At 43.2% G+C, this 23,692-nt stretch overlaps 1 protein-coding gene and 1 long non-coding RNA gene across 3 annotated transcripts in view; one reads left to right on the top strand and one right to left on the bottom strand.

Moving 5' to 3' along the window:
• Positions 1 to 23,692, bottom strand: part of LOC148125063 (uncharacterized) — a 558,115-nt gene that overhangs the window by 15,801 nt on the left and 518,622 nt on the right. The gene's annotated exons all lie outside the window — the stretch shown is intronic.
• Positions 1 to 23,692, top strand: part of GRIK4 (glutamate ionotropic receptor kainate type subunit 4) — a 337,150-nt gene that overhangs the window by 232,761 nt on the left and 80,697 nt on the right. For both annotated transcript variants that reach the window (XM_087939152.1, XM_087939153.1), the window contains exons 7-8: positions 8,552 to 8,605; positions 23,231 to 23,392. In XM_087939152.1, coding sequence (XP_087795278.1) covers positions 8,552 to 8,605; positions 23,231 to 23,392 — 216 coding nt within the window. The remainder of the gene's footprint in view (positions 1 to 8,551; positions 8,606 to 23,230; positions 23,393 to 23,692) is intronic.

The raw sequence follows: 23,692 nt of genomic DNA, 5'->3' as shown, positions 1-23,692 counted from the left end.
AGACATTTTCCCAGCCCTCTTTTTGACTCGTGCAGTGTACAGGTCCTCCATGGAAGGCAGGTTGGTAGTAATGTTTTTTTCTGCAGTCCTAATTATCTTCTGAAGTCTGTGTCTGTCTTGTTGGGTTGCAGAACCAAACCAGGAGAGGAAAGAAAGTTTTCCCAAAGAACACAGAAGTTGGGTGGTCACTTCTTTTGGGTAGTTTTATGTTCTCCACAGAGTTCAAAAAGTGAAAGTTGGAATACTTTCGACATGTGATGCAACACTCTGTGAAAAATACGCCATACTTCATCCTCCAAGGAAAGATTGAAGACAAACCAGGTCCAGGCAGAAGAAGAACATCATGGCTTCAAAATTGAAGGGACTGGTTTGGACAAAATATCCCTTCCAAAGTTGTGGAGTTGTGCTCCAACACTGGAGGTTTTTAAGAAGAGATTGGACAACCATGGCATGGAGTCTCCTGCTTGAGCAGAGGGTTGGACTAGAAGACCTCCAAGGTCCCTTCCAAACTCTTGTTATTCTATTAGTCTGCAAAGTCACTCTCTTGATTAGTCAACACAGGTACAGAGGCCTGGCTGTCTGGCATTCAGAGTCAAGTCAAACGCCAATAATATTTGCCTGGTTCTTTGTTGAGATCCTAAGCACAGCACAGCACTGTTTTAAGCACCCAGATCACAGGACAAGCGTCAGAGCTGTGCATGTGTGCGCACCCTGAAATCAAAGGCGAGTTTTGTTTGCAACCCCTTGATGGCTTGTGTTCAGTGTGGGAAATCAGAGCCAAGATATGGGGTTTCTCGGCTGCTCTGCCTCTCTGCTCGCGCTCTCTCTCTCTCTCTCTGCTCAGTTAAAAAAGGATTTGAATGAATCCTCTCAGTATTGAGGGCTCTTCCTTTATCCTGTTGCCATAGCAATATCACACAGTGCTCGGCGACAGAACCAATGGGATTTGGAAAGCCTGCGCCTCTTCCTCGTCCTTTCTTGGAGCGTGTTCTCCTCTTGGGCCCCAACATAAAGCCATTCAAGATTGAAAGGGTTACATGGATTTTTTTTCTTAAAACCAGGGTTTTTAATTTGGTTCGTTTAAACTGGAGGCGCTTACAGAAGATCGTCGATATAGATGCGGCAGTCACACGTCTGATCTGATACAATCTGATCTTCTTGAAAGGATAAAGGTAAAGGTTCCTCTCGCACATATGTGCTAGTCGTTTCCGGTTCTAGGGAGCGGTGCTCATCTCTGTTACAAAGCCGAAGAGCCATCGCTGTCCGAAGACGTCTCCAGGGTCATGTGGCCGGCAGGACTAAACACTGAAGGCGCATGGAACGCTGTTCCCACCAAAGTGGTACCTATTTTTCTACTTGCATTTTTTACAGGCTTTTGAACTGCTAGGTTAACAGAAGTTGGGACAAGTAACAGGAGTTCACTCCGCTACGCAGTGCTGGGGATTCGAACCACTGAACTGCCAACCTTTCTGATCAACAAGCTTGTGTCCTAACCACTGAGCCACCACGTCCCTCTCTTGAAAGGATAGCTCAACCAATTGTCCTTTGAAGAACCCATCTCTGAGGAGGCCTCACTTGGTCAAGAGAGGTGCCCAGGATCATCAGGCAATTGTTGATGTGGACCAGGATTTGCCAGAAGGAAGAATAAAGGCAGATGACCTTAAGCCAGAGCTTTGCACCACCAGACAGAATTCACCTCATCAGATCAGGAGGAATCTCCTCCTCTTCCTCCTTTCTAAAGTCAAATCCATATTTTTTTGCCCTTCCTTTTCAACAGCAGCTCTTCTGGTTTATTCTTCTTCCAGCCTATTTTTGTTCACTGTGGTATCTTCTTGCGATAACTTTGGGGTGAAGTTGCAGAAACACACTTATCTTGGTTGATGAAATTACTCAGTTCCCAGAGAGATACGCCTAGTAGAATCATAAAGCGGCCAAAGGAACTGCAGTAGGTTCACCCAATCCTTCAACTCACAAAAATGTACATGGAGTTAGCATGAACTAAGTTTAGCATATTGCACAAATCCCCAGGTGTTTGACTGGCCTTTGTCAATGAGTTGGACCAAAAGGAAACCACTATACTTTAGGAATCTTCTACTGGTCCGAATGGTTTCTCAACATAATGCGTTATTCTACCCCTTGGCTGGCAGTTGTCATGGGCTCCCAGAAGATGGTCTTCCCCAGAATTACTTATAATAGTTATAAATAAGAGAACCATTGACAGTTCTACCCCTTGCCACCGGCTGTTCTCACGATTTTATCTTACATCCCACTTGACAAAATTCTAGTGTCTCGCAATACGTTAACCATTTGTGTTTGCCTGTTATTTGTCATCTATAAAATATTTCTTGGGCCAACTTCCACAAAGGTGTTTCCAGAAGCAATTTAAGTTTGTATCTAGTCCATGTTCTCAATAAGGCTCGTCTAACGTAAGATAAGGAAGTAAGGAGTCCCTGTGGATTTTACGCCGCTAGTCATTCCTGACTCTAATCTCCATTTCCTAGCCAAGGAAGCAGTGTTGCAAGAAGAGCTTCCGTGGTCATATACGCCAGCATGACATCACAGGGAGCTTTTTCCTTCTCACCAAAGTGGTACCTATTTATCTACTTGCATTTGCATGCTTTCAAACTGCTAGGTGGGCAGAAGCTGGGCTGAGGATGGGAGCTCACCCACTGCATGGCACTTGGGTCTCAAACATGGGCTGCTGTCTTTCCAGTCAACAAACCCAGCATCTCAACTACTGAGCCACCATGCCGCCCCTCGCCTAAACATAAGGATTTTTAAAATCCAGACATTTGACCTTGTTGTGTTGCAAACAGCCATGCCACCCAAAACTCAGGACATGTTCTTCTAATTCCAAAAGCCTTCTATTTCTCAGAAGAGTGACAGCCCCAAAGTCATCCATCCCAACCAAACAGCAAGCTGCGAAATACAATTTCAAATTGGGCAAACTCCAATCCTCCTCTTTCCTTTGTATCTTTGTAACACCTTATACTTAACGTGTGGTTGTTTCCCCTGCCTAACAATTTTAGATATATCCTTCTGCCTCTGTTTAAAGGCACATCAGTTGTCAAAACAGGTATTGTCTGAAAGAAAAACATCCTTTCAGACGAGACACTCACTTTAATCACAGAGATTCTTCCCAGCAATGACAGTAGTAATTTCTCTCATCTTAACATATCTTCTTTATCTTCATTCTGTGTCTTGATATATCTATTTAGAAGCCACATACAATTCATATTTATCATTGAGGGTTTTTTTCTTCCTTGCTGGCATTTTCCTGCAAGTTCAGGGTCCTTTATTAACTGATCGATCAAGTACTGATCCATTGGTGTCAATAGGAATTGACCGATTGGCTTGTACCTTGAGCCTTATATAGTGGGCTGAGGGTGACAGGCTCAAAGTCATCCAGCCGACTTTCATGCCTAAGGAAAGACTAGAACTCACCATTCCTTGGTGGTTTTCCTCCAAGTCACCCAGTTGGCTTCATGCCTAAGGTAGGACTAGAACTCACCATCTCCTGGTGATCGGCCCGAAGTCACCCAGCCACTTTTCATGCCTAGAGCAATACTAGAACTCACTGTCTCCTGGTGATTTTTCACCAAGTCACCCAGTTGACTTCATGCCTAAGGCGGGACTAGAACTCACCATCTCCTGGTGTCTAGCCCGATGTTTTAATCACTAGACCAAACTGGTTCTTTCGTGTTTGTCATAGTGCTATCCAGATATTTTATTTATTTGTTAAATTTATATGCCACACATCTCACTTCTCTGGGTAGCTCCCCTTCTTACCTTACCCTACCATTTACCTTCTCAATCTTAAAACTCATTTTATTCATCCATTCTGTTTGGCCAACTTCCTTTCAGTCCATACCCTCTCCCTCAGGATTTTGAGAGGCACGAATGCTTCATTGTCTGACAAACCCATCTTGGTTTCCACCCACTAGTATACTTGTTTACAGAAAGCCAAAGAAAATAATTGCTGGTGTTTCTATGATTGGAATTAAAAGCACCTGATTTCAAAGGTAGAAGCAAGAAAAATACAGACCTGCCTGCCCATCCCAAGCTTAAAAAGGAGGCACATAATTAACAGATTTACAGAATTGGAAGGGACCTTGTGGGTCATCTAGTCCAACACCTCCCTGATGCCCAAGCAGGAGACCCTATCCCATTTCTGACAGATGGCAGTCCAGTCTCTTCTTGAAAGCTTCCAGTGATGAAGCTCCCACAACTTCGAGGACAAGCTGTTCCATTGGTTGATTGCTCTCACTGTCAGAAAATTTCTCCTTATTTCCAGGTTGAATCTCTCCTTGTTCATTCACCCATTATTCCTTGTCTGGACTTCAGGTGCCTTGGAAAATAGCTCGACCCCTTCCTCTCTCTGGCAGCCCCTCAAATATTGGAAGACTGCTCTCATGTCTCCCCTGGTCCTTCTCTTCACTAGACTAACCAGGTCCAGTTCCTGCAACCGTTCATTGTATGCTTTAGCCTCCAGTCCCCTAATCATCTTGGTTGCTCTTCTCTGCCCTCTTTCTAGAGTCTCAGCATCCTTTTTATAGTGTGGTGACCAAAACTGGACGCAGTACTCTAGGTGCGGTCTTACTGAGGCTTTATAGAGTGGTATTAGTACTTCCCTTGATCTGAAGCAATCGGTGGGACAGGAGATCATGTTGGTCACCTCGGAATCTTTCTTGGTGTCCCCCTTTTTTTTCACCCTCCTCTATTTGGGCTCTACCTGGCAGTTGCGGCTCTGTGCAAACAGTGTGTGACTCTGAGATGAAACGTGGCGGGAATAAAGTGTGTGTTCCCAGCTGGCCTCTGGATTACTCAAAGTCAACAAGCCTGGAAAAATATGGCAAGCTGAGCTCCTTGGTAACAAGCACGCTCATGTTGCATCTTGCCTAAAAACAGGTGAAGAGCTTCTGTGGTGTTGTTGTTTTTTTCCACCCCCAGAAGCGTTTCCTTCCAGCCCAGAAATGCTCAGCGAGAACTGAAAGGTAATTTAACAGAGGAGGAAGCAACAAAGAGGTAGCTCATTTTTACAGCACAACGGTTAAAACAAAAACAAAACAAAAAAGAACAACCCAGCATTATATCTGCAAACCCAGGAACCAAGGGAAGCGGCCTCAACCCCTTTGAGGATCAGGTGAAGAACAGCAGTTGGAGCTGAGCCTGGGAGGAAATCAGGAACCAAGGTGGTTTGTCCTTGATCCATGTTTTTATCTGAGTTCCTTTTTAAAAAGTCAAGTGGCTACCAGGTTAAACTTCCAGATTTCAGAGGGAGGCCCCATACGTAGGATATAGAGTAGAGTAGAGTAGAGTAGAGTAGAGTAGAGTAGAGTAGAATAGAACAGAATAGAATAGAATAGAATAGAATAGAATAGAATAGAATAGAATAGAATAGAATAGAATAGAATAGAATAGAATAGAATAGAATTCTTTATTGGCCAAGTATGATTGGACACACAAGGATTTTGTCTTGGTGCAAATGCTCTCAGTGTACCTAAAAGAAAAGATACGTTCATCAAGAGTCAAGAATCATGAGGTAATAATAGTCATAGGGTACAATAAGCAATCAAATCATACTAGGAGCCAGTCAATATAGATAGCAACAAAGTTAGTCAACAGTCACAAGTGGGCGGAGAGGGTTGATAAGGACTGATGAGAAGATTAATAGTAGTAGTAGTGCAGACTTAATGAATAGTTGGACAGGGTTGAGGGAATTATTTGTTTAGCAGAGTGATGGCGTTGGGGGAAAAACTGTCCTCGTGTCTAGTTCTTCTGGTGTGCAGGGCTCTATAGCATCGTTTTGAGGGTAGGAGTTGAAACAGTTTATGTCCGGGATGTGAGGGGTCTGTAAATACTTTCACAGCCCTCTTTTTGACTGGTGCAATATACAGGTCCTCGATGGAAGGCAGGTGGGTAGTAATTGTTTTTTATGCAGTCCTAATTATCCTCAAATTCAGCCCGAATTTTCTCTGCCTGAGTGAAGCAGTTGGTTCAGAAAGTTTGACCCCATTTGCCGACCTATTGTGCCCCCGTTGCGAAACGCAGCACTGCAGTTTGCCCGGTTGTTAAGTGAATCCGGCTTCCCCATGGACTTTGCTTGTCAGAAGGTCGCCAAAGGAGGAATCACGTGAGCCCCTTATGACACTGCAACCGTCATAAGTCCATGCCGTTGCCAAGCCTCCGAATTTTGATCACGTGACTGGGGGGGGTGGATGCTGCAAAAAAAATGGGAAAAACAGCTGTCCGTCGATATTTTTTTTTAGTGACGTGGTAACTTTGAATGGTCACTAAATGAACTGTTGTAAATCAAGGACTACATTTGTTCCAGTCTAGCCTGGAGATCTGCCCATGTTCTTCCTGGGAATCAGAGAAAAGAGACCTGATGGGGACAGGCAGGGTATGTAAAAAAAAGAAGTCAAAAATAGCCAGGTGAGGAAAGTATGTCAAAATCCATGGCTGATTCCATGACATCTTGAGGGTCCTTATTTTGGCTTTATTTATTTTTTTAATCACACCTTGCAGGCCTCCCTGGGGATGTTTCCACCCAGTGTGCTCCTAGAATCCAGAAATTCTCCTGATTTCTCTTTGCCTTCTCTTCATCTGCAACCTGCATCTGCAACTAACTGAAATGAAATACAATTATATTCAGAATTTGTCACTTCACTCCCAATGCCTGTGTTGGTGTGTGTGTGTGTAAGACAGATGAGGCGGGGGGAGGCGGGGAGAGACAGAGATAGACAGACAGAAACAAAGGGAGAGAAAGAGAGACAGAGAAAGAGAGTGAGAAAGAGAGAGAGAAAGATAAAGGGAGAGAGAAAGAGGGAGGGAGAAAGAGAGAAAGAGAAAGGGAGAGAAAGAGAGAGAGAAAGGAAGAGAAAGGAAGAGATAGACAGAGACAAAGAGAGAGAGGGAGAGAAAGAGATAGAGAGACAGAGACAAAGAGAGAGAGAGAAAGAGAGAGAAAGAAAGACACAGGCAGAGAGAAAGAAAGAAACAGACAGAGAGAAAGGGAGAGAGCAAGAGGGAGGAAGAAAGAGAGAGCAAGAGAAAGGGAGAGAAAGGGAGAGAAAGAGAGAAAGGAAGAAAAGGAGAGAAAGAGAGAGGGAGAAAGAGAGAAAGAGAAAGGGAGAGAAAGAGAGAGAGAGAGAGACAAAGAGAGAGAGAAAGAGAGAGAGAGAAAGGGAGAGAAAGAAAGAAACAGACAGAGAGAAAGAAAGAGAGTCAGAGAGAGAAAGGGAGAGAGAAAGGGAGAGAAAGAGAGAGAGAGAGAGCAATCTTCATTTGCATTTGCAAATATGTTTTTAAGTGCAGCCCATTTGAAACTGTTGCCTGCGGTGGTGCAAAAGCATGGAGGTTTCTTTCTTTCTTTCTTTCTTTCTTTCTTTCTTTCTTTCTTTCTTTCTTTCTTTCTTTCTTTTTCTTTTTAAAAAAGCCACCCAGGTGACAAACGGCTAAAGAGAGAACCAAAAGCCCTCGATTACAAGCAGTCATTTGCTTTGGGGTAGTTTCTATGGCTTCTCAGACTTCAAAACCGGCAGTCCTGCTCCCATCCCAGAAGAAGTGAGCAGTTGCAAAATTGGAAAGTGGTGTTTGAAGGACTTGGGGGCCAGGGCAGGAAATGATCCTCACATTTGTTCTTCTTCCTAGCGTGTGCTTAGGGGGAAAAAAAGGACGAGCTCTTTAGAGGAAGAATAGGAGGCATGAGAGAGAGAGGGGAGGGAGGGAGGGAGAGGGAGAGAGAACGGGAGAGAAAGAAAGAGACAAAGAGAGAGAGAGAGAGAGAGAGAGAGGAAGGGAGGGAGGGAGAGGGAGAGAGAAAGGGAGAGAAAGAAAGAGACAGACAGAGAGAGACACACACACACAGAAAGAGAGAAGAGAGAGAGAGAGAGAGAGAGAGAAAGAAAGAAAGAAAGAAAGAAAGAAAGAAAAAGAAAGAAAGAAAGAAAGAAAGAAAGAGAGAGAGAAAGGGAGAGAGAAAGGGAGAGAAAGAGACAAAGAGAGAGACAGACAGAAAGAGAAGAGAGAGAGACACACACAGAGAGAAAGAGAGAAGAGAGAGAGAGAGAAAGAAAGACACAGACAAAGAGAGAGACAGAGAGAGAAAGAGAAGAGAGAGAGACACAGAGAGAGAGAGAGAGAAAGAGAGAAGAGAGAGAGAGAGAGAGAATACTAATTAAATACTGACAGCTCTCTTCCCAGTCCCCTTCAAATCTCCTCCAAGCCAGTATAGATGTTCCTGGTTGCAATATTGTTTGAAGAAATTCACCCAACGTGGAAGGGCCAACATCAGAAAGAGGAGCCAACGGTAGAGTTGGTCATCAAACCATTATCCTAGTATCCTGGGGACTGTTTTTTTTTTTCCTGAGGGGTAAACCTTGTTGAAAATAGAGCAATTCAAGGGCAGAACTCCTGCTTTGCTGTCTGGACTTCCCAACTCTTTCAGAGGTACCTGAGTTAGCTTCAGGCATCGCAGACCAGAGCAGGAAGGATCTTGTCAGGCTGTGATTTAACCGTGCTTTGATTTCTCATATCCTCTGCGTTACAGGCAGCTGAACTGGGAATGGTGTCAGCCTATTATACATACATCTTCACTAATCTGGTAAGTGTTTTCTTTCCTGTTCCCCCTCTAAAGCGCCTGATGGATGAAAATGGCTCTGTTTCCAGTTGAGAGGATGTGGAGTTTGGCTCTTCCAGAAGAGAAGAGCAACCAAGAGGATTAGGGGACTGGAGGCGAAAACATATAAAGAACAGTTGCTGGAATTGGCTATGTCTAGTCTGATGAAAAGAAGGACTAGGGGAGACAGGATAGCAGTCTTCCAATATCTCAGGGGCTGCCCCAAAGAAGAGGGAGTCAAGCTATTCTCCAAAGCACCAGAAGGCAGGAAAAAGAAGCAACGGATGGAAACTAATCAAGGAGAGAAACAACTTAGAACTAAGGATAAATTTTCTGAAAATGAGAACAATTAAACTTGCCTCCAGAAGTTGTGAATGCTCCAACATTGGAAGTTTTTAAGAAGCTGTTGGATAACCCTTTGTCTGAAGTGGTGTAGGGTTTCCTACCTAGGCACGGGGTTGGACTAGAAGACCTCCAAGGTCCCTTCCAACTCTGTTATTCTAGACTACAAATAGAAGATGGCCTGCAGAGTTTGGATTTACACCCCACCCACCCCTCTTAAATATGGAGCAGCCGTAAAATACAGGGAGTCTTTGACTTACAACAAGTCAGTTAGTGACTGAAGTGACGACGGCACAGAAAAAGTGTGTTTTCCCCCATTTTATGACTTTGAATCCCTTCTGTTGTTAAATGAATAACTTGGTTGTTCAGTAAATCTGGCTTCCGCATAGATTTGGCTTGTCGGAAGGTCGGAAAAGGGGATCATGTGACCCCTCCGGGATGCTGCAATCGTCATCAATAGGAGTCTGTTGTTGAGCATCCAAATGTAAATCGCGTGTGTCAGGATTCCGGTAGTTACCCCCATTTAAATCATGAGTCTCGAGCCAAACTTCCAAAACTTCAAAAGGATTTATTGGGAGTTAACATGTCCGGCACTGCCTGGGTGTAGCCGACTCTGAGACACATCAATCACTGTTACCCTTGACCCAGGTTTTCTCTCCACCCCCTGGGTGTATCGTAATTCGTATTCTCCAATGGGACACATCCATAGCCCAGAGTCATCAATCATGTTCTCCAGTTAGATCTTTGCACGGCAGAAACTTCACTCACCTAGTTATTATCTTTGAAAACATTTATGGAATGCACTTTCAGTTTGCAAGCTGCCACACTGCTTCCCTCTCCCTTTCTGTTGGCAACTCTAAAAAGACCAGAGAAATATTTTATGAGTTGACTTTTGGCTGCCCTCACTTCATATAATTCATTGTCACCCTTGACCCTGGTTTTCCCCTCCACCTCTTGGGTGTATCGTAATTCATATTCTCCAATGGGACACACCCATAGCCAAGAGTCATCAATCATGTTCTCCAGTTAGATCTCTGCGCAGCAGGAACTTCAGTCACCTAGTGACTATTTTTGAAAACATTTATGGAATGCACTTTCGATTTGCAAGCTGCCGCACTGCTCTCCACTCCCTTTCTGTTGGCAACTCTCAAAAGACCATAGAAATATTTTAGGAGTTGATAGCATGACCACGGGGAGGCTGTGATGGTCCTAAGTCTGAAAAATCGTCCTAAGTTGCTTTTTTCCCAGGGCCGTCGGAGCTTCAAATGCTTGCTAAATGAACTGTTGCACGTCAAGGGCTACCTGTATTCCAGGTCGAGGAACCGAGGGAGTTGGAAGGGTGGGAGAAAGCGGAGAACAACCACCTCCTGAAATCCTCCAAATGAGTTGTGGCACTTTTTTTTTCTTTTTTGCTAATGCAGGTTTAGAGATAATGAATTCTCCGTTGCTTTGGATGCAAGGGGACCGATGAGGTGATTAATAAGAATTGCCTTCTAACCTTGGTGACGATCAGTTTCTATAATTTCAATGAATATTTATGTTGTGTGTGTGTGTGTGTCTGTCTGAGTGTCTGTGTTTGATTGAGAGTGTGATCGTGCTTGCAAAGAGGGAAACGGAGTATGCTTATTATTTGGGTGGAAGAGACAAGGAGGACCTTGCAATAATTTGAATTTAGGAGGCAGGAATGGATCAGCAACAGAGGTGGTATTCAGCCGGTTCTGACCAGTCCTGGCGGACCAGTGGTGAAAATTTTGACTGGTTTGGAGAACGGGTCGTGAAAATTTTGACTGGCCCTACCCGCCCGCCCCTGCTCTTACCTCTCACCTCTCCTATATTCTGCTGTTTATTAGCTCAGCTGATTCGTGTGGCAGATCAGATTGCTGCGCCTCAGGCTGAGCTAACAAAACAGCACAGATCACCAGGGAAGGGCTGTCTCTGAGCCTTTCACGCATGCGCGGTCTGCGTGTTTGTGCGTGCAATAGGTGCGCTTCCACAGCTCACCAGCCTTGATTCAGAGGACGGAGTTTGAGTGCTGCACATGTGCCCCAAAGCAAGCTCCAAACTGGTAGGAAAAGTTTTTGAAACACACCATCGATCAGCAAGAAGGAGAAGGCCTTCTTGGGAGGGTCTTGGGGTAGGAGGAGAAGTTGAAGAGGGTCTATCACCAAAAGATCTGCTTTTACCCCTCCACCCCCCTCTGGTTTAGGTGGACTTCTAACGTTTGGGGCTCTCTGTTCCTCGTCAGCTTTCTCACAATTCCTTCCTGTCTTCCAGGCCTGACTAAAGCGAATACATGAGGGAGTAGGGTACTACTCTAGGCTAATGTTTGTCAACCTTGGTGACTTTAAGATATGTGGACTTCAACTTCCAGAATTCCCCCCGCTGGCAAATTCTGGGAATTGAAGTCCATACAACTTAAAAGTTGCCAAAGTTGAAAAACACCGCTACCTGTAATCCTTGATGTAACAAGCACAACGGAGTCTCAAATTTAGGTGGCTAAGTGAGATAGTCATTGAGTGGGTTTTGCCTCATTTTGTGACCTGGACAAGCAGAAGGTGAGACCAGTAGACCTCCAAGTTCCTGTCTAACTCTTATTATTCTATTCTGTTCTGTTCTACTCTACTCTACTCTACTCTACTCTACTCTACTCTACTCTATTCTGAACATGGCTGGTACTTAGGTTTGTGCAAATCAAATTGTCATTCTTGGCTGAAAGCAAAGTACTTCTAATTGGTTGAGTTGCTGGTGGCACAAGGCAGAAGAACACGGTCACGGTGACTCCAGGGCTGTCCTCTTCCAGGACATGGCTCAGAGTAGAAGCTGTGCTTCTCTATCACCAACAGCAGTGCACAACTTGATACAAACTTAATGTGTGTTTATTTGTTTTGGAATCGCATTAATAATGTCCAGGATTAACTTTATTGGGCCAAACTGTAGACCCTTGGTTAGAACTCTAATGTTATCGCAAAGACAGTCCTAAAATAGAGGCCTTAATCTTCTTCCTCTTGTGTATTGATTAATTTATCAAAATAATCTAATTCTCACCTCTGTGCAGTCTTGACAGGGTTAATTAGGAAAAAAAAAGTAGCTGGATAGAAACGTGGACAGATGGAAGAGAGATTCGTGGAAATTAAGCAATATTTAAATCTGGATAGGAGATGGGAGGGGAGCCATTTAAGCTAATCAATCTACAGGGATTATCAAGTCACTAATGATCCCAATCATCTATGGGGGGGACATGGGAGGAATGAGACATAAAATCAAGTTGACAGCAAACGGCAGGCCCATCTCAGTCAAAGGGCCCGGAGGAGCGAGGAGCGCAAAGGGGAGGAGACGCTGGCCATCCAAAAAGGGAGAGGCACTATTATAAATTCCAATTTAAGAACATGAAGATTGACATGGGAAAAATCACAGTCATTCAAGGGGTCAGGAGGCCAGCGCCGTGCTTGTCATCTTGGGGAAGACATTTTGGAGATCAGCTCTTTGCATTCGAAAAAGAAAAGTCGGAGGCAGAAGTTTCTCCAGATTCTTGACTCCGTTCCTTCACACACACACATGCACACCAACCCCCATACTGGATGGCAATTAGACTTTATGGCTGCATTGTTGTGGGTTTTAGGGAAGGTGCCAGGCTAGCTGGCTGGCTGGCTTCCATAAAGATGGTGAGTCATCCCTACTTTAAATCCTCCTAATTAGACAGCTCAATGGAGAGAAAAACTCAGGCAACGAAAACAAGCATCGCTGGTGGAGAACGGGAGACCAAATCTCAGCGCCTGCTGGAAGATCAGAGCTGCCATGGAACCCCAGATGAATATTTAGTTTTGATCGGTTTCCATCCTGCTTTTTTTTTTCTCCCCTCTTGGAATTCAGTGGGTCATGTGTAGCACGCTGCCATTTTCTTCTCCTCACCACTTAAGGTGTGATGCCGGGAGAGAGAAACGGCCCAAGGTGAGCATTGTGATCTTCCATGGCTGGGGATGGATTTGAAGTTGGTACCGAGAGAGAATCTCTCTGGTAGCAAGAGAATATTTGGGGCTCTCAGGTCCTTGGTGTTCTCCAAGCTTGGCTGTTTTCTTGCAGATGTTTCATTACCCAACAAGGTAACACCATCAGTGCTAGAAGGGAGGGGAGTTGGTGGAGGGGAGGAGGAAGAGGGGAGGAGGAAGAAGAGAAGTGGCATCCTTGGTTCTCTCCGAGCTTGGCTATTTTCGTGCAGATGTTTCATTACCCAACTAGGTAACATCATCAGTGGCAAAAACAAGTGGGGTTGTAGAAAGGAGAGAAGGAAGAGGAGGAAGAAGAGGAGGAGAACAGTGGGTCCTTGGTGCTCTCTGAGCTTGGCTGTTTTCTTGCAGATGTTTCATTACTCAACTAGGTAACGTCATCAGTGCTAGAAGGAAGTAGGGTTTGTGAGGAGGAGGGGAGGAGGAGGCTGAAATGTAAGATGTCCAATATCTGATGGCTCTATCTGCAAAACAATTTGGTCAAAGGTGCCATTATCCATTAGATACATCCATTCTGGTCCTTAGTCTTCTGTGATTTTGGCTGCTTTCTTGCAGATGTTTCATCACCCAACTAGATAATATCATCAGTGCTAGAAGGAAGTAGAGTTTGCAGAGAAGAGGAGGAGGAGGAGGAGGAGGACTATGGTTTTCTCTGAGCTTGGCTCTTTTCTTGCAGACATTTCACTACCCAACTAGGTAACATCATCAATGCTAGAAGGAAGTACAGTTTGCTCTCTGTTTATATTTGAAGCAATACGAGAACTGCAGGAGAACAAAAGCTAGATATCTGCCTGATCCCAGATGCTCTCCACACAGTGGTTCCACCTCTGCTTTCCCCAGAAATAACCCAGTGTTGAATTTCTTCAATTGTTGAGGCCAACTCTGAGAAAAGCTCAGAAGGAAATGAGCATAAGTGCATTGGATTTTCATAGGCAGTAATGAAGATTAATAGTCGTCAGATTTCCAAAACTCTGGCCTTCCACCTCCGGGATAACTGAATCCACTTCATCTCTGTAATTTGCTTTCTCCATATATTTGAAAGGGAGAATATGTTAATATCCTCCCTTTTAAATATACATATACTCTATTAATCTTCAAACAATTCTCCCTTTGTCTATTTCCACCTGTTGTTCCAGGGTTTTTTGTTTTGAATTGTAGTTCTTGTGTTGTGTCTTGAAGTTTAAAACCGACTTTTGAAATCCCCCAGATCCATGTATGTACTCTAACAACATGGTTAAGTTTATTAACCTGGCTGTCTATGGGCACACTGATTAGACTCACCTATTACAGGTAATCCTCCACTTATAACTATTCATTTAGTGGCCTTTTGAAGTTACAACGGCAGTGAAACAAGTGTGATGACCCATAGTCTCTCAAAATAACCCCAAACATATATTAAAGTCCAGTAAGGCCTTCAATTTAACTTCACTGTTTTATTAGGCACAGTTTAAAGTCACAAAAGTAAATAATGAGGCAAACAGAAAACCCAAACAAACAGCATTGACGAGAGTTCCGAAGCCAGCCAAGATAATTAATCATAAACTCCAGGAAGATAATCGAGGAGAGTCCATGGGAAGAACGCCAGCAAAGATAAACCTCTTTCAAAGTAAACACTAAACTTTGACTCCAGCAATTCTGATGGCGCAGTTGCAAACATAGCTCCTAGCTGCAAGCCACAAGGAGGATCATGGTAATCTCCTCTCGAGTAGACCTCGCTTTTCCCTGATCCTCTCCTCCCTGCGTGACCTAGGATGGATAGGGGATGGGCCTGGATCCTCCTCTGACTGCTCAGCCGGCCTCTGCCCTTCCCCAGCCTCCTCCACCACCTCTGGAGCCACACTCCCACTCCCTGTTGGCTGTTCCTCCTCTTCCTCAAAGTCAGTCTCCACCAGGGGCATGACAACAAGTGATTTTTCACACTTATGACCATTGTAGCATCCCCATGGTCACGTGATCAAAGTTTGGATGCTTGGCCACTGACTCATAGTTATGATGGTTGTGTGAATGACCCGAGGCGTGGCCCAAAGGCAACACAGTCAGACAATCAGTAGGAGTCCCTTTATTAGCTCCAAGTTTGCCCCCAGTGTCCTAGTTACCTTCCGGGCTGGAGAAAAACTCTCCCAGGAACAGCCTTGGGCTGCAGAGATTCAAGTCCAAAACATGATCAACAAAAACTGTAACTATAAGTCCAATCAAGGCAAGATGAGGTAATTAGTACGGCAGGGCAGGAGCAAAAATTCCAGACATGAAGGAACAGTAGTAATTCAACATAGTTGGGAGGATGCCAGGAATGCAGATAACCAAAGTCAACACAAGATAAACTCACGTTTGTTCCCAGCAGATGCTGCACTCAGCATGCATCTCTTTTAAACTCTCTTCCTTGTGGCTAATGAAGGGAATCAGGGCCCTTTCCTCCCCCATAAGCCACGCAACCCTTGTTGCTCCCTTCTCCATTCCTCCCTGTGTGCCCTAGGATGAAGAGGGGGTGGGCCTGGGCCTTCCTCTGAACTCCTTCTCCCTTGTTCTACCTCTTTCCTGCTCTGCCCAGCCGGACTTTTCTCTTCCCCAGCTTCCTCCAAATCCAACGGAGCCACACTCCCGCTCCCTGTCAGCTGTTTGTCTTCCTCCTCGGATTCAGACTCTGACAGGTGCATGACAGGTTGCAGTGACCTGGGAGGGTCATGTAACCCTCTTTTGCGACCTTCTGATAAGCGAAGTCGATGGGGAAACCAGATTCCCTCAACGACTGTGTTATTAACTTCACAACCGCAGTGGTTCACTTAACAACTGTGGCAAGACATGTCATAAAATGGGGTGAAATCCATTACCGTCTTGCTTAGCAACAGAAATATTGGCCTCCATTCTCATCATAAGTCGAGAGCCACCAGGACAGCAGATTCTGATGCTAAACTGCCAGATAACATTTAGAAAAAGATTTAACGAAACCGATTTAATCAAATTGATAATACTTCTGTGAGTCAACCCTGGATATGTTTGCATTTCTGGAACATTTGCAATGGACGCTATCCAGGGCAGGAATAATTGAAAAAAAATTGTGCATGTACAGTAATGCATAAACTTACACACACACACACACAAAAAAAAAAAACCCAACCCCCAAACCCATCTATATCAAGGCAACTACGTTTTGGAAGGGGGAATTGATTTTTTCAATTTTAAATTGCAGTTTATTCTGTGGTTATTGACATAGTTAATATGTTATAAGTAAGCCAATCCTTTTCTCTGTGTTTTTTTTTTAAGTCATAAAGCACTTAGTGTAATCTAATACGATTTAGGGAATAAATGGCAATGTTTTTCCAACGGCGTAAGAATGATAAATTGATTTAGCAGCTTAGTATTTGTTTTATAGTAAGGGAAGGGCTTTGGATTCTGAAAGAGAAGGAAATGTATTTTCCAAAAGAAAGAAAATTTCCGATAGGAGAATTGGTGGGAAGGGTGCCAATGGGAATCCATATTTGAAAGTAGATCCTTTTTCACAGCTTTGATGGATGGTGAAGATCGTCAACTACAGGCACTCCCCGACTTACAACAGTTCATTTAGTGACCATTCAAAGTTACATCGCTGGAAAAAGTGACTTATGACCGTTTTTTTCACACTGAAGACTATAGTGTCAACTTGTAAAGCATTCCTGGACTGCTCCTGAGCTCCCCTAGTAGGCAGGAGTGGGGAGGAGCTCAGTTGCTATGACCACAAGCACATTCCACGCATTTCTTCCCCCAGATTGTATCCCAGGTTACCAGAGCAACCCGGAGAGGCGTGTTTTCTACAGCCCACGAAAGTGCTCCAGTTGGAGAATGTGATTTATGACACACCCTGGGAGGAAGGGGGAACAAGGTCGTAGGTGGGGCAGTAAATTACGTAGGGCAGAGCCGACTGCACTTGAGAAAAGTGCCGAAGTGTTGCTCCTAATAAATAATTGGATTTATTTTGAAACATGGCTTGAGGGTCATGAATTAATTAGGGCGTCCATTGGAACCCTGATACATTGCAGAGTCCCCATGGCCACATGATGAAAATTTGAATGATGGGCAACTGGTTCATATTTATGACTGTTACAGGGGTCCAGGGTCATGTGATCCCCTTTTCGATTCTAACATTTTTATTTGGTTATAAGATGTTATAAAAATATTTCTGATAAGCAAAATCAATGAGGAAGACAGATTCAATCAACCACCCTAACATACTAACTTATCAGCCACAGTGATTCACTTAACAACTGTTGCAGGAACAGTCGTAAAATGGGATGAAATTCACTTTAACAACTGTCTCATTTTGCAACAGAAATTTTTAGCTCCGTTGTGGAACTACCTATACTGACAATATTGTATATGGTCCTCTGTCTAGATTAGTGTTTCTCATTCGTGGCAACTTTAAGGTGGGTGGATTTCAACTCCTGGAATTCCCTAGCCAGCATCGCTGGCTGGAGAATTCTGGGAGTTGAATATACATATATATTCAAATTCAACTCCCAGATTTCTCCAGCCAGCAATGCTATCTATCTATCTATCTATCTATCTATCTATCTATCTATCTATCTATCTATTCATTCATATCTATCTAATCTATCTATCTACACACACACACACACATATATTTTACCTTCCAGAAATCTCCAGCCAGCAATCCTGGCTAGGGAATTCTGGGAGTTCAAATCCACATATTAATACACACACACACACACACACACACACACACACACACACACGGAGGAAGGAGGGTTCATTGATTCTCTTTGGAATTCTTTTCTCCCTTAACTGAGATTAAGGAACATTCATTTTTATTGGATGGGCAAACAGAAAATTTGCAGGGAAAAGGAACAGGAATAGTGTGCCATTCCAGAGTCGAGACATCATTTAATCTTCTTTGCTTCTCAAAATCTGCTGTGGGCAATTAAAAAAACCAACACAAAAATTAGAGAGAATGTTTGAGGACGCCAGGGGTTTTTTGAGAGCATTATGACAGCAGCATCTGAATTCTCTCTTCCACTCTCCCATTTTGGGATCTGCCCCCTCATCAGATCATAAAATCCCTCATAAACGAGCACTTAAAGAATGATTAGAAGGATATTAATCAGCAGCAGAACTCTCTCCATCCAATAAAGCTCTTGACGTAAATTGGTAAAGGGAATTGCACATGCAGCCAGGAAGACAGCGAGAAAGATTTTTGATCTCGGATGAAATCAAGATGTGCCATATGATCTTGCATCTTCCTTCTCCTCCAAGGAAGAGGGAGCGTTTCTACGGTCTCTTGCTTAGATAAGTGAAGCTGGGTTAATAAAACTGTAGAAAAGATAAGGAAGATAATTCCAGCTTAACTTCCATGGACCACCTCCTGTATTTAAGGGAGGGGATGTGCATAACTGTACCAATGTGCCTGTTGTCCCTTCGCTGTGACCTGTTGGCTGCCAGCCCCTCCAGCAGCTAAATCAGAGGAGGAGGCATGGTAGGCAGGGTCAGCAACAGGACAATCTGAGAGCTCCTAGGAGGAAGAGGGGATGGAACTGGGGTGGGGGAGAGAGAGTGGGGGGGGCAGGCAGAGCCTGGGCCATCCATCAGCCCTCAGATGCAGAGTCAACAACCTCCAGGTCTGGTGTGAGTGGCTGAGGAGGAAGAGGAGTAACAGCCAGGCCCGGTGCCTGACGCGTGGATGTGCAGAAGGCAGAGGAGAGGAGAGCGGTGGAAATCTATGGGCCGGTCCTTGGGACAGAAGAACCACTGCTGCTAGTGAAGCCCCACCCTAGCTCTAGGGATAAAAGGCAAGGGGGCAGAGATGAATAGATGTGGCAGACAACTATTCACCCCCCGGCGGGGCAGATTTGTTAGCCTGCAGTGAGAGAGAAACTTTTAGCCAGTGCTACCAGCGCTCCTAATAAAGGAATCTTCAGAGGGTTTGTCGTGTTTGGGAAGCTGGATCAGAACACCCTGTCACGTTTTTAAAAAAAATTTTTTCATTTTGTTCGTTCGAATTTGTAATTTTTGTTTGACGAATAAATAAAAAAAATAGAATAAATTAATAAGAGAGACTGCTGCAGCCAGCATGTGAAACTGATGAATTGAAAAGGGGGCTATGTGTAGTATAAGTAATCCAAGAAAAGCATATTGTGCCTGTGTTTTTTAAGATACGTTCTTGAGATTTAAGAAGCGGATTACTAAAATCAATGGCCGCCTCGGTTTGATAACAACAATCGTGTCCTTTCAAGGAACAACAGAATCACAGAATTGGAAGGGACCTTGGAGGTCATCAACTCCAACCCCCAGCTCAAGCAAATGCTGGTCCAATTTCTTCTTTAAAAGCTTCAGGGTTGGAGCACCTACCTACGAGGAAAGTTCTTATATTCAACATCTCTGTTCTGGGATGTTACAAGTGGCCTACAAGTTTTTTTTTTTGTCAGGATTCCAAGTAATAGATCCATTGCAAGCAAAACTCCGAGGCAGGTATATTCCTCAAGGAATAGATTTATTGGAAATACAATATTTGCACAGATCTGGTGAAAACTGACTCTGAAGGTTTTCACCTAATTAACTGTTTTCCCCCTCAATCCCAAACACTCCTCCTTCCTCCGGCCAGGTGTAAGAACATCCTTGGTTCCCAAGAGAAAGTATTTTGTTTTGGCTACACAATTCCCGCTATCTCAATTCTTCCTTCCCAGTGGTGGGCTGCAACCGTTTAACAACCGGTTCTGTCAGCGCGAGCTTCGCACATGCAGTGTTTAAAAAACACCAGTTTGAACCTCAACAGCTAACCTTCCAGGGCAGCCCCAGTAAGTATAACAGCTGAGGCGTGGAAATCCACTGTGCCACGCAAATCAGCTGAGCTGAGAAAGACGGAAATATAGGACAGGGTGGGGTGGGTGGGAACTACCGGCTCTCTACAACCGGTCCAAACCACCAGCAGCCCACCACTGCCCCCTCCCTATCCCTCAGCTCCAGTGTGGCAACACTGTGTTGTAGTTTACCAGCAGCCTGTGCAGATGGCAGCAGAATTGGACAATGGAGAAGGGGACTAGTCGAGGAGTCTGGGGATGACTTAGATGAGGGTCCTGCATATGATGCCAAGATGGGGCCAGGACCATCTGGGGTGCTGCCTTTGGAGCCTTTGGAGTCTGGTAGCAGTGAGGAAGAGGACCAGGGGAGCCTGTTCCCAGTGTGGGTGTGCACAGAGCTGCTAGAAGGTGAAAGCAGCTGAAACAAAAGAGGTGACTCGAGAGTAAGGCTGGGAGGTGATTGCCCTCCCGTAAGGGATAAAAGTCAGGCTAAGATGACAAAACCTTTGCAGGAAGCAATGTTGTTTGTTAATTTCAGACTTATTCTTGAAACTCTTTGTACTTCGGTTGGGTTTTTTGTTTTTTTCGAGTTCATTGGACACTTCTGTTATTGGCAGCACTTCTCAGGAAAGAAAGGTGGGTGCTTATCTCGGGGGACTGTTTGAGATTCATTACTGTCTGGGAATGAAAATAATTCCCAGCATTGCAATAAAGCAAGACTTGTTTTTAAAATAAGCACGTGTGTAATTACAGTCTCGGAAGCCTTGGTCAGAACACACTGAAGCTCCAAGATGGCTTCGGCCAGGCCAGCTTCAGGGTTGACATCGTCATCCTGGTTTTTCCAACCACTCCATGGATGCTGTATCTTAATTCTCCCCCGTGGTATTAAGTAGTCAGGAGGACTTAGGTAATCCTCAAACTAGTAGATGAATGCTCAAAGACAATCTCCTCAAAGACAAGCCAGCCTCTGGATTCCCTATTTCCTTCCTCTCCAGACCTTGGAAAGGAGATAGCAGAGATGGTAAGCAGGCTGAGAAAGAAACTCTTGAGGAACGCTAAACATATACAGCCAACAGATGGAAGGGGAGTAGCTGATCTAATAAATCACTGCTGGATCCAGGCTGCAATAAAAACCAAGAAGATATTCAAAGCGTTAAAAGAAACCCCATTTAGTGAACTCACTAAATGACAGAGGTTGGAGCTCCCTATCACAATTTCAACCCTGAGTTACAAATATTCTTCTTTGTTGATTCCTGCCACTATTTCCAAAAATTCTATACTTTACCCCTAATTGTTTGTATTTTCTCATTATGATCATGATTTATCACTTGTTTCTTATATGCACACTGGGAGTTTATGCATCGGAGACAAATTCCTTGTGTGTCTAATCACACTTGGCCAATAAAGAATTCTATTCTATTCTGTTCTATTCTATTCTATTCTTCTGGCCTATTCTGTTCTGGTCTATTCTATTCATTTCTATTCTGTTCTGTCTTCTATTCATTTCTATTCTGTTCTGTGTGCTCTATTCTATTCTATTATGATTCTATTCTACTTATTCTTCTATATTCTATTCTAATTTTATATATTCTCTATTCTATTCTATTTATTCTATTCTATTAGTTCTATTCTATTTATTCTATTTTACTTATTCTTCTATTCTGTTCTGTTTTATTTATTATCTATTCTCTTATATTCTACTTATTCTTCTATATTCTATTCTGATTTTATATATTCTCTATTCTATTTTATTTATTCTATTCTACTTATTCTACTCTGTTCTGTTCTGTTCTATTCTATTCTATTCTTCTGTTCTGTTCTATTCTATTCATTTATATTCTGTTCTATTCTATTCATTTCTATTCTGTGTGTTCTATTCTATTCTATTTTCTATTCTATTATTCTATTTTATTCTATTATTATTCTATTCTACTTATTTTTCTCTATTCTATTCTAATTTTATATATTCTCTATTCTATTCTATTTATTTTATTCTATTTATTCTATTCTACTTATTCTTCTATTCAGTTCTGTTCTATTTATTATCTATTCTCTTATATTCTACTTATTCTTCTATATTCTATTCTGATTTTATATATTCTCTATTCTATTTTATTTATTCTATTCTACTTATTCTACTCTGTTCTGTTCTGTTCTATTCTCTCTTCCCTTGTATTCTTATTCTTCTATATTCTATTTTGATTTTATATATTCTCTATTCTATTCTATTCTATTCTATTCTATTCTATTCTATTCTATTCTATTCTATTCTATTCTATTCCATTCCATTCCATTCCATTCCATTCTTCTTGCTTTAAAACTCCTGACTGAAGTCTCCACAACACACAATTTACAGGGCCCCTGATTTTTGATTTTAGTCTTTTGTTTTCTTGTATGTAGGTGATTCCTCAGGACGCCAGCAATTCAAAGTCATTGAATTCAAAGTCATTTTGAATTGACTTTGAATTGCATTTCAAGCAATTCAAAGTCATTTTGTTTCTCGGCTGATTTTCTTTGTGAGGTTGCTACTTGGAGTTGTGTTTTTCTACTCGGATTCCTGGCTAGGCTCGAGAGAGCATTGTTTTCTCTCAGATTTGATTTTTTTTTCCTTGGTCCTCCAGCACCTGTCTAGGGAGAAAGACAGATCGTGCTAGTTTGGCACAACTGTTGTCACACTCTTTGCATGGGAAATCCCTTCAGGCCGCAGCTCTCATTAGCCATCTGCCCTCATGCTACAAGTTGACAATGTGCTATGTGGAAATAAATAACCTGCCTGGGAAACCAAAGAACTGCATCATTCAAACCACCTCAATAATGCAGCCGGTAATTTTTGTGTTGCTTATCGATAATGCGATTCGATTCCCCCCCACCAAAAAAATTTATCCCCACTCAGGCCCCTGATTTAAGCTTGTCCATCACAGATAAGTTGTCAGTCGTTGCATTTGTCTTTGCCAACCTGCTTAAAAGCTAGAGTAATAGCTGCCATGCCAAAACAAACATCAGAAAACCAGCATTGCATTTCTGATTTACGAGGGGTAAAATTTCTGCCTTGACCCAGATCATAATTTATTGAATGGTTGTAACTGCTCATAGAAATGGTAGCTTTAATGCCTCCTTTGATCTGTGAAGGTCAGTCCCCGTTTGTGAAGTGAAGATGAGCCTTTATTTTATTTTATTTCTTATGGAGATAGAGGTTGGATTCTCCAGCGAGATTCATAAAGACAGAAGCTAAGACCTTCTCAGTTTTGATGTTACGCATGACTTCCTCCTGGTCATGTTTGGAACAGATGAGGATTTTGAATTCTTTTTTTTTTCCCCAGGAATTTATAAATAAATAGTTGTTGAAGTTTCTTGATGTTCCCTAGTTTTTACCAGTCTTTGCAGTTCATGCAATGCCTTCCCTTCATATTTTTCCCCCTGTCGAATGACTGTTGAAGAACATACTAATTCTGCTTTTTTGAACCTTGGCTTCCTTGTAGGAATTTTCTCTCCAGCAACTGGACAGCCTTATGGACGATCGAGTGAACATCATGGGGTTTTCTATCTTCAACCAGTCCCACCCTTTCTTCCAGCAATTTGCAGAGAGTCTCAACCAGTCGTGGTTAGAGAATTGTGACCATATTCCTTTTACTGGACCAGCAGTAAGTAAACCAATGCATCTGTCCTCGTCTCACTCCTTCCCGTGTAATGACGTCCTGTGTGGGAGAAAAGAAGGAGTAAGTGATTCAGTAATGGGAAAAAAAAGTGAAGATCTAAAATGTTATGAACCTCTCAACTCAGCCCACCTATATGGCTCACATTAGGTGACAAAAATGAGAGCTGTGTTTCCTCATTCTTTGTGGATTTCAGGTTGGAGATTTCAAGAGTAGGACCTTTGCTGTAGTAGCCATTCTTCTTTTCTCCTCTCCTCCCCTTCCCACTCCACTCTCCTCTCCTCCCTC

This window comes from Pseudonaja textilis, chromosome 9, assembly GCF_049901715.1.
Source record: "Pseudonaja textilis isolate UNSWEBS1 chromosome 9, rPseTex1.2, whole genome shotgun sequence".
In the NCBI taxonomy this organism is placed as follows: Eukaryota; Metazoa; Chordata; class Lepidosauria; order Squamata; family Elapidae; genus Pseudonaja; species Pseudonaja textilis.
This window is presented reverse-complemented; position numbering and strand designations above follow the sequence as displayed.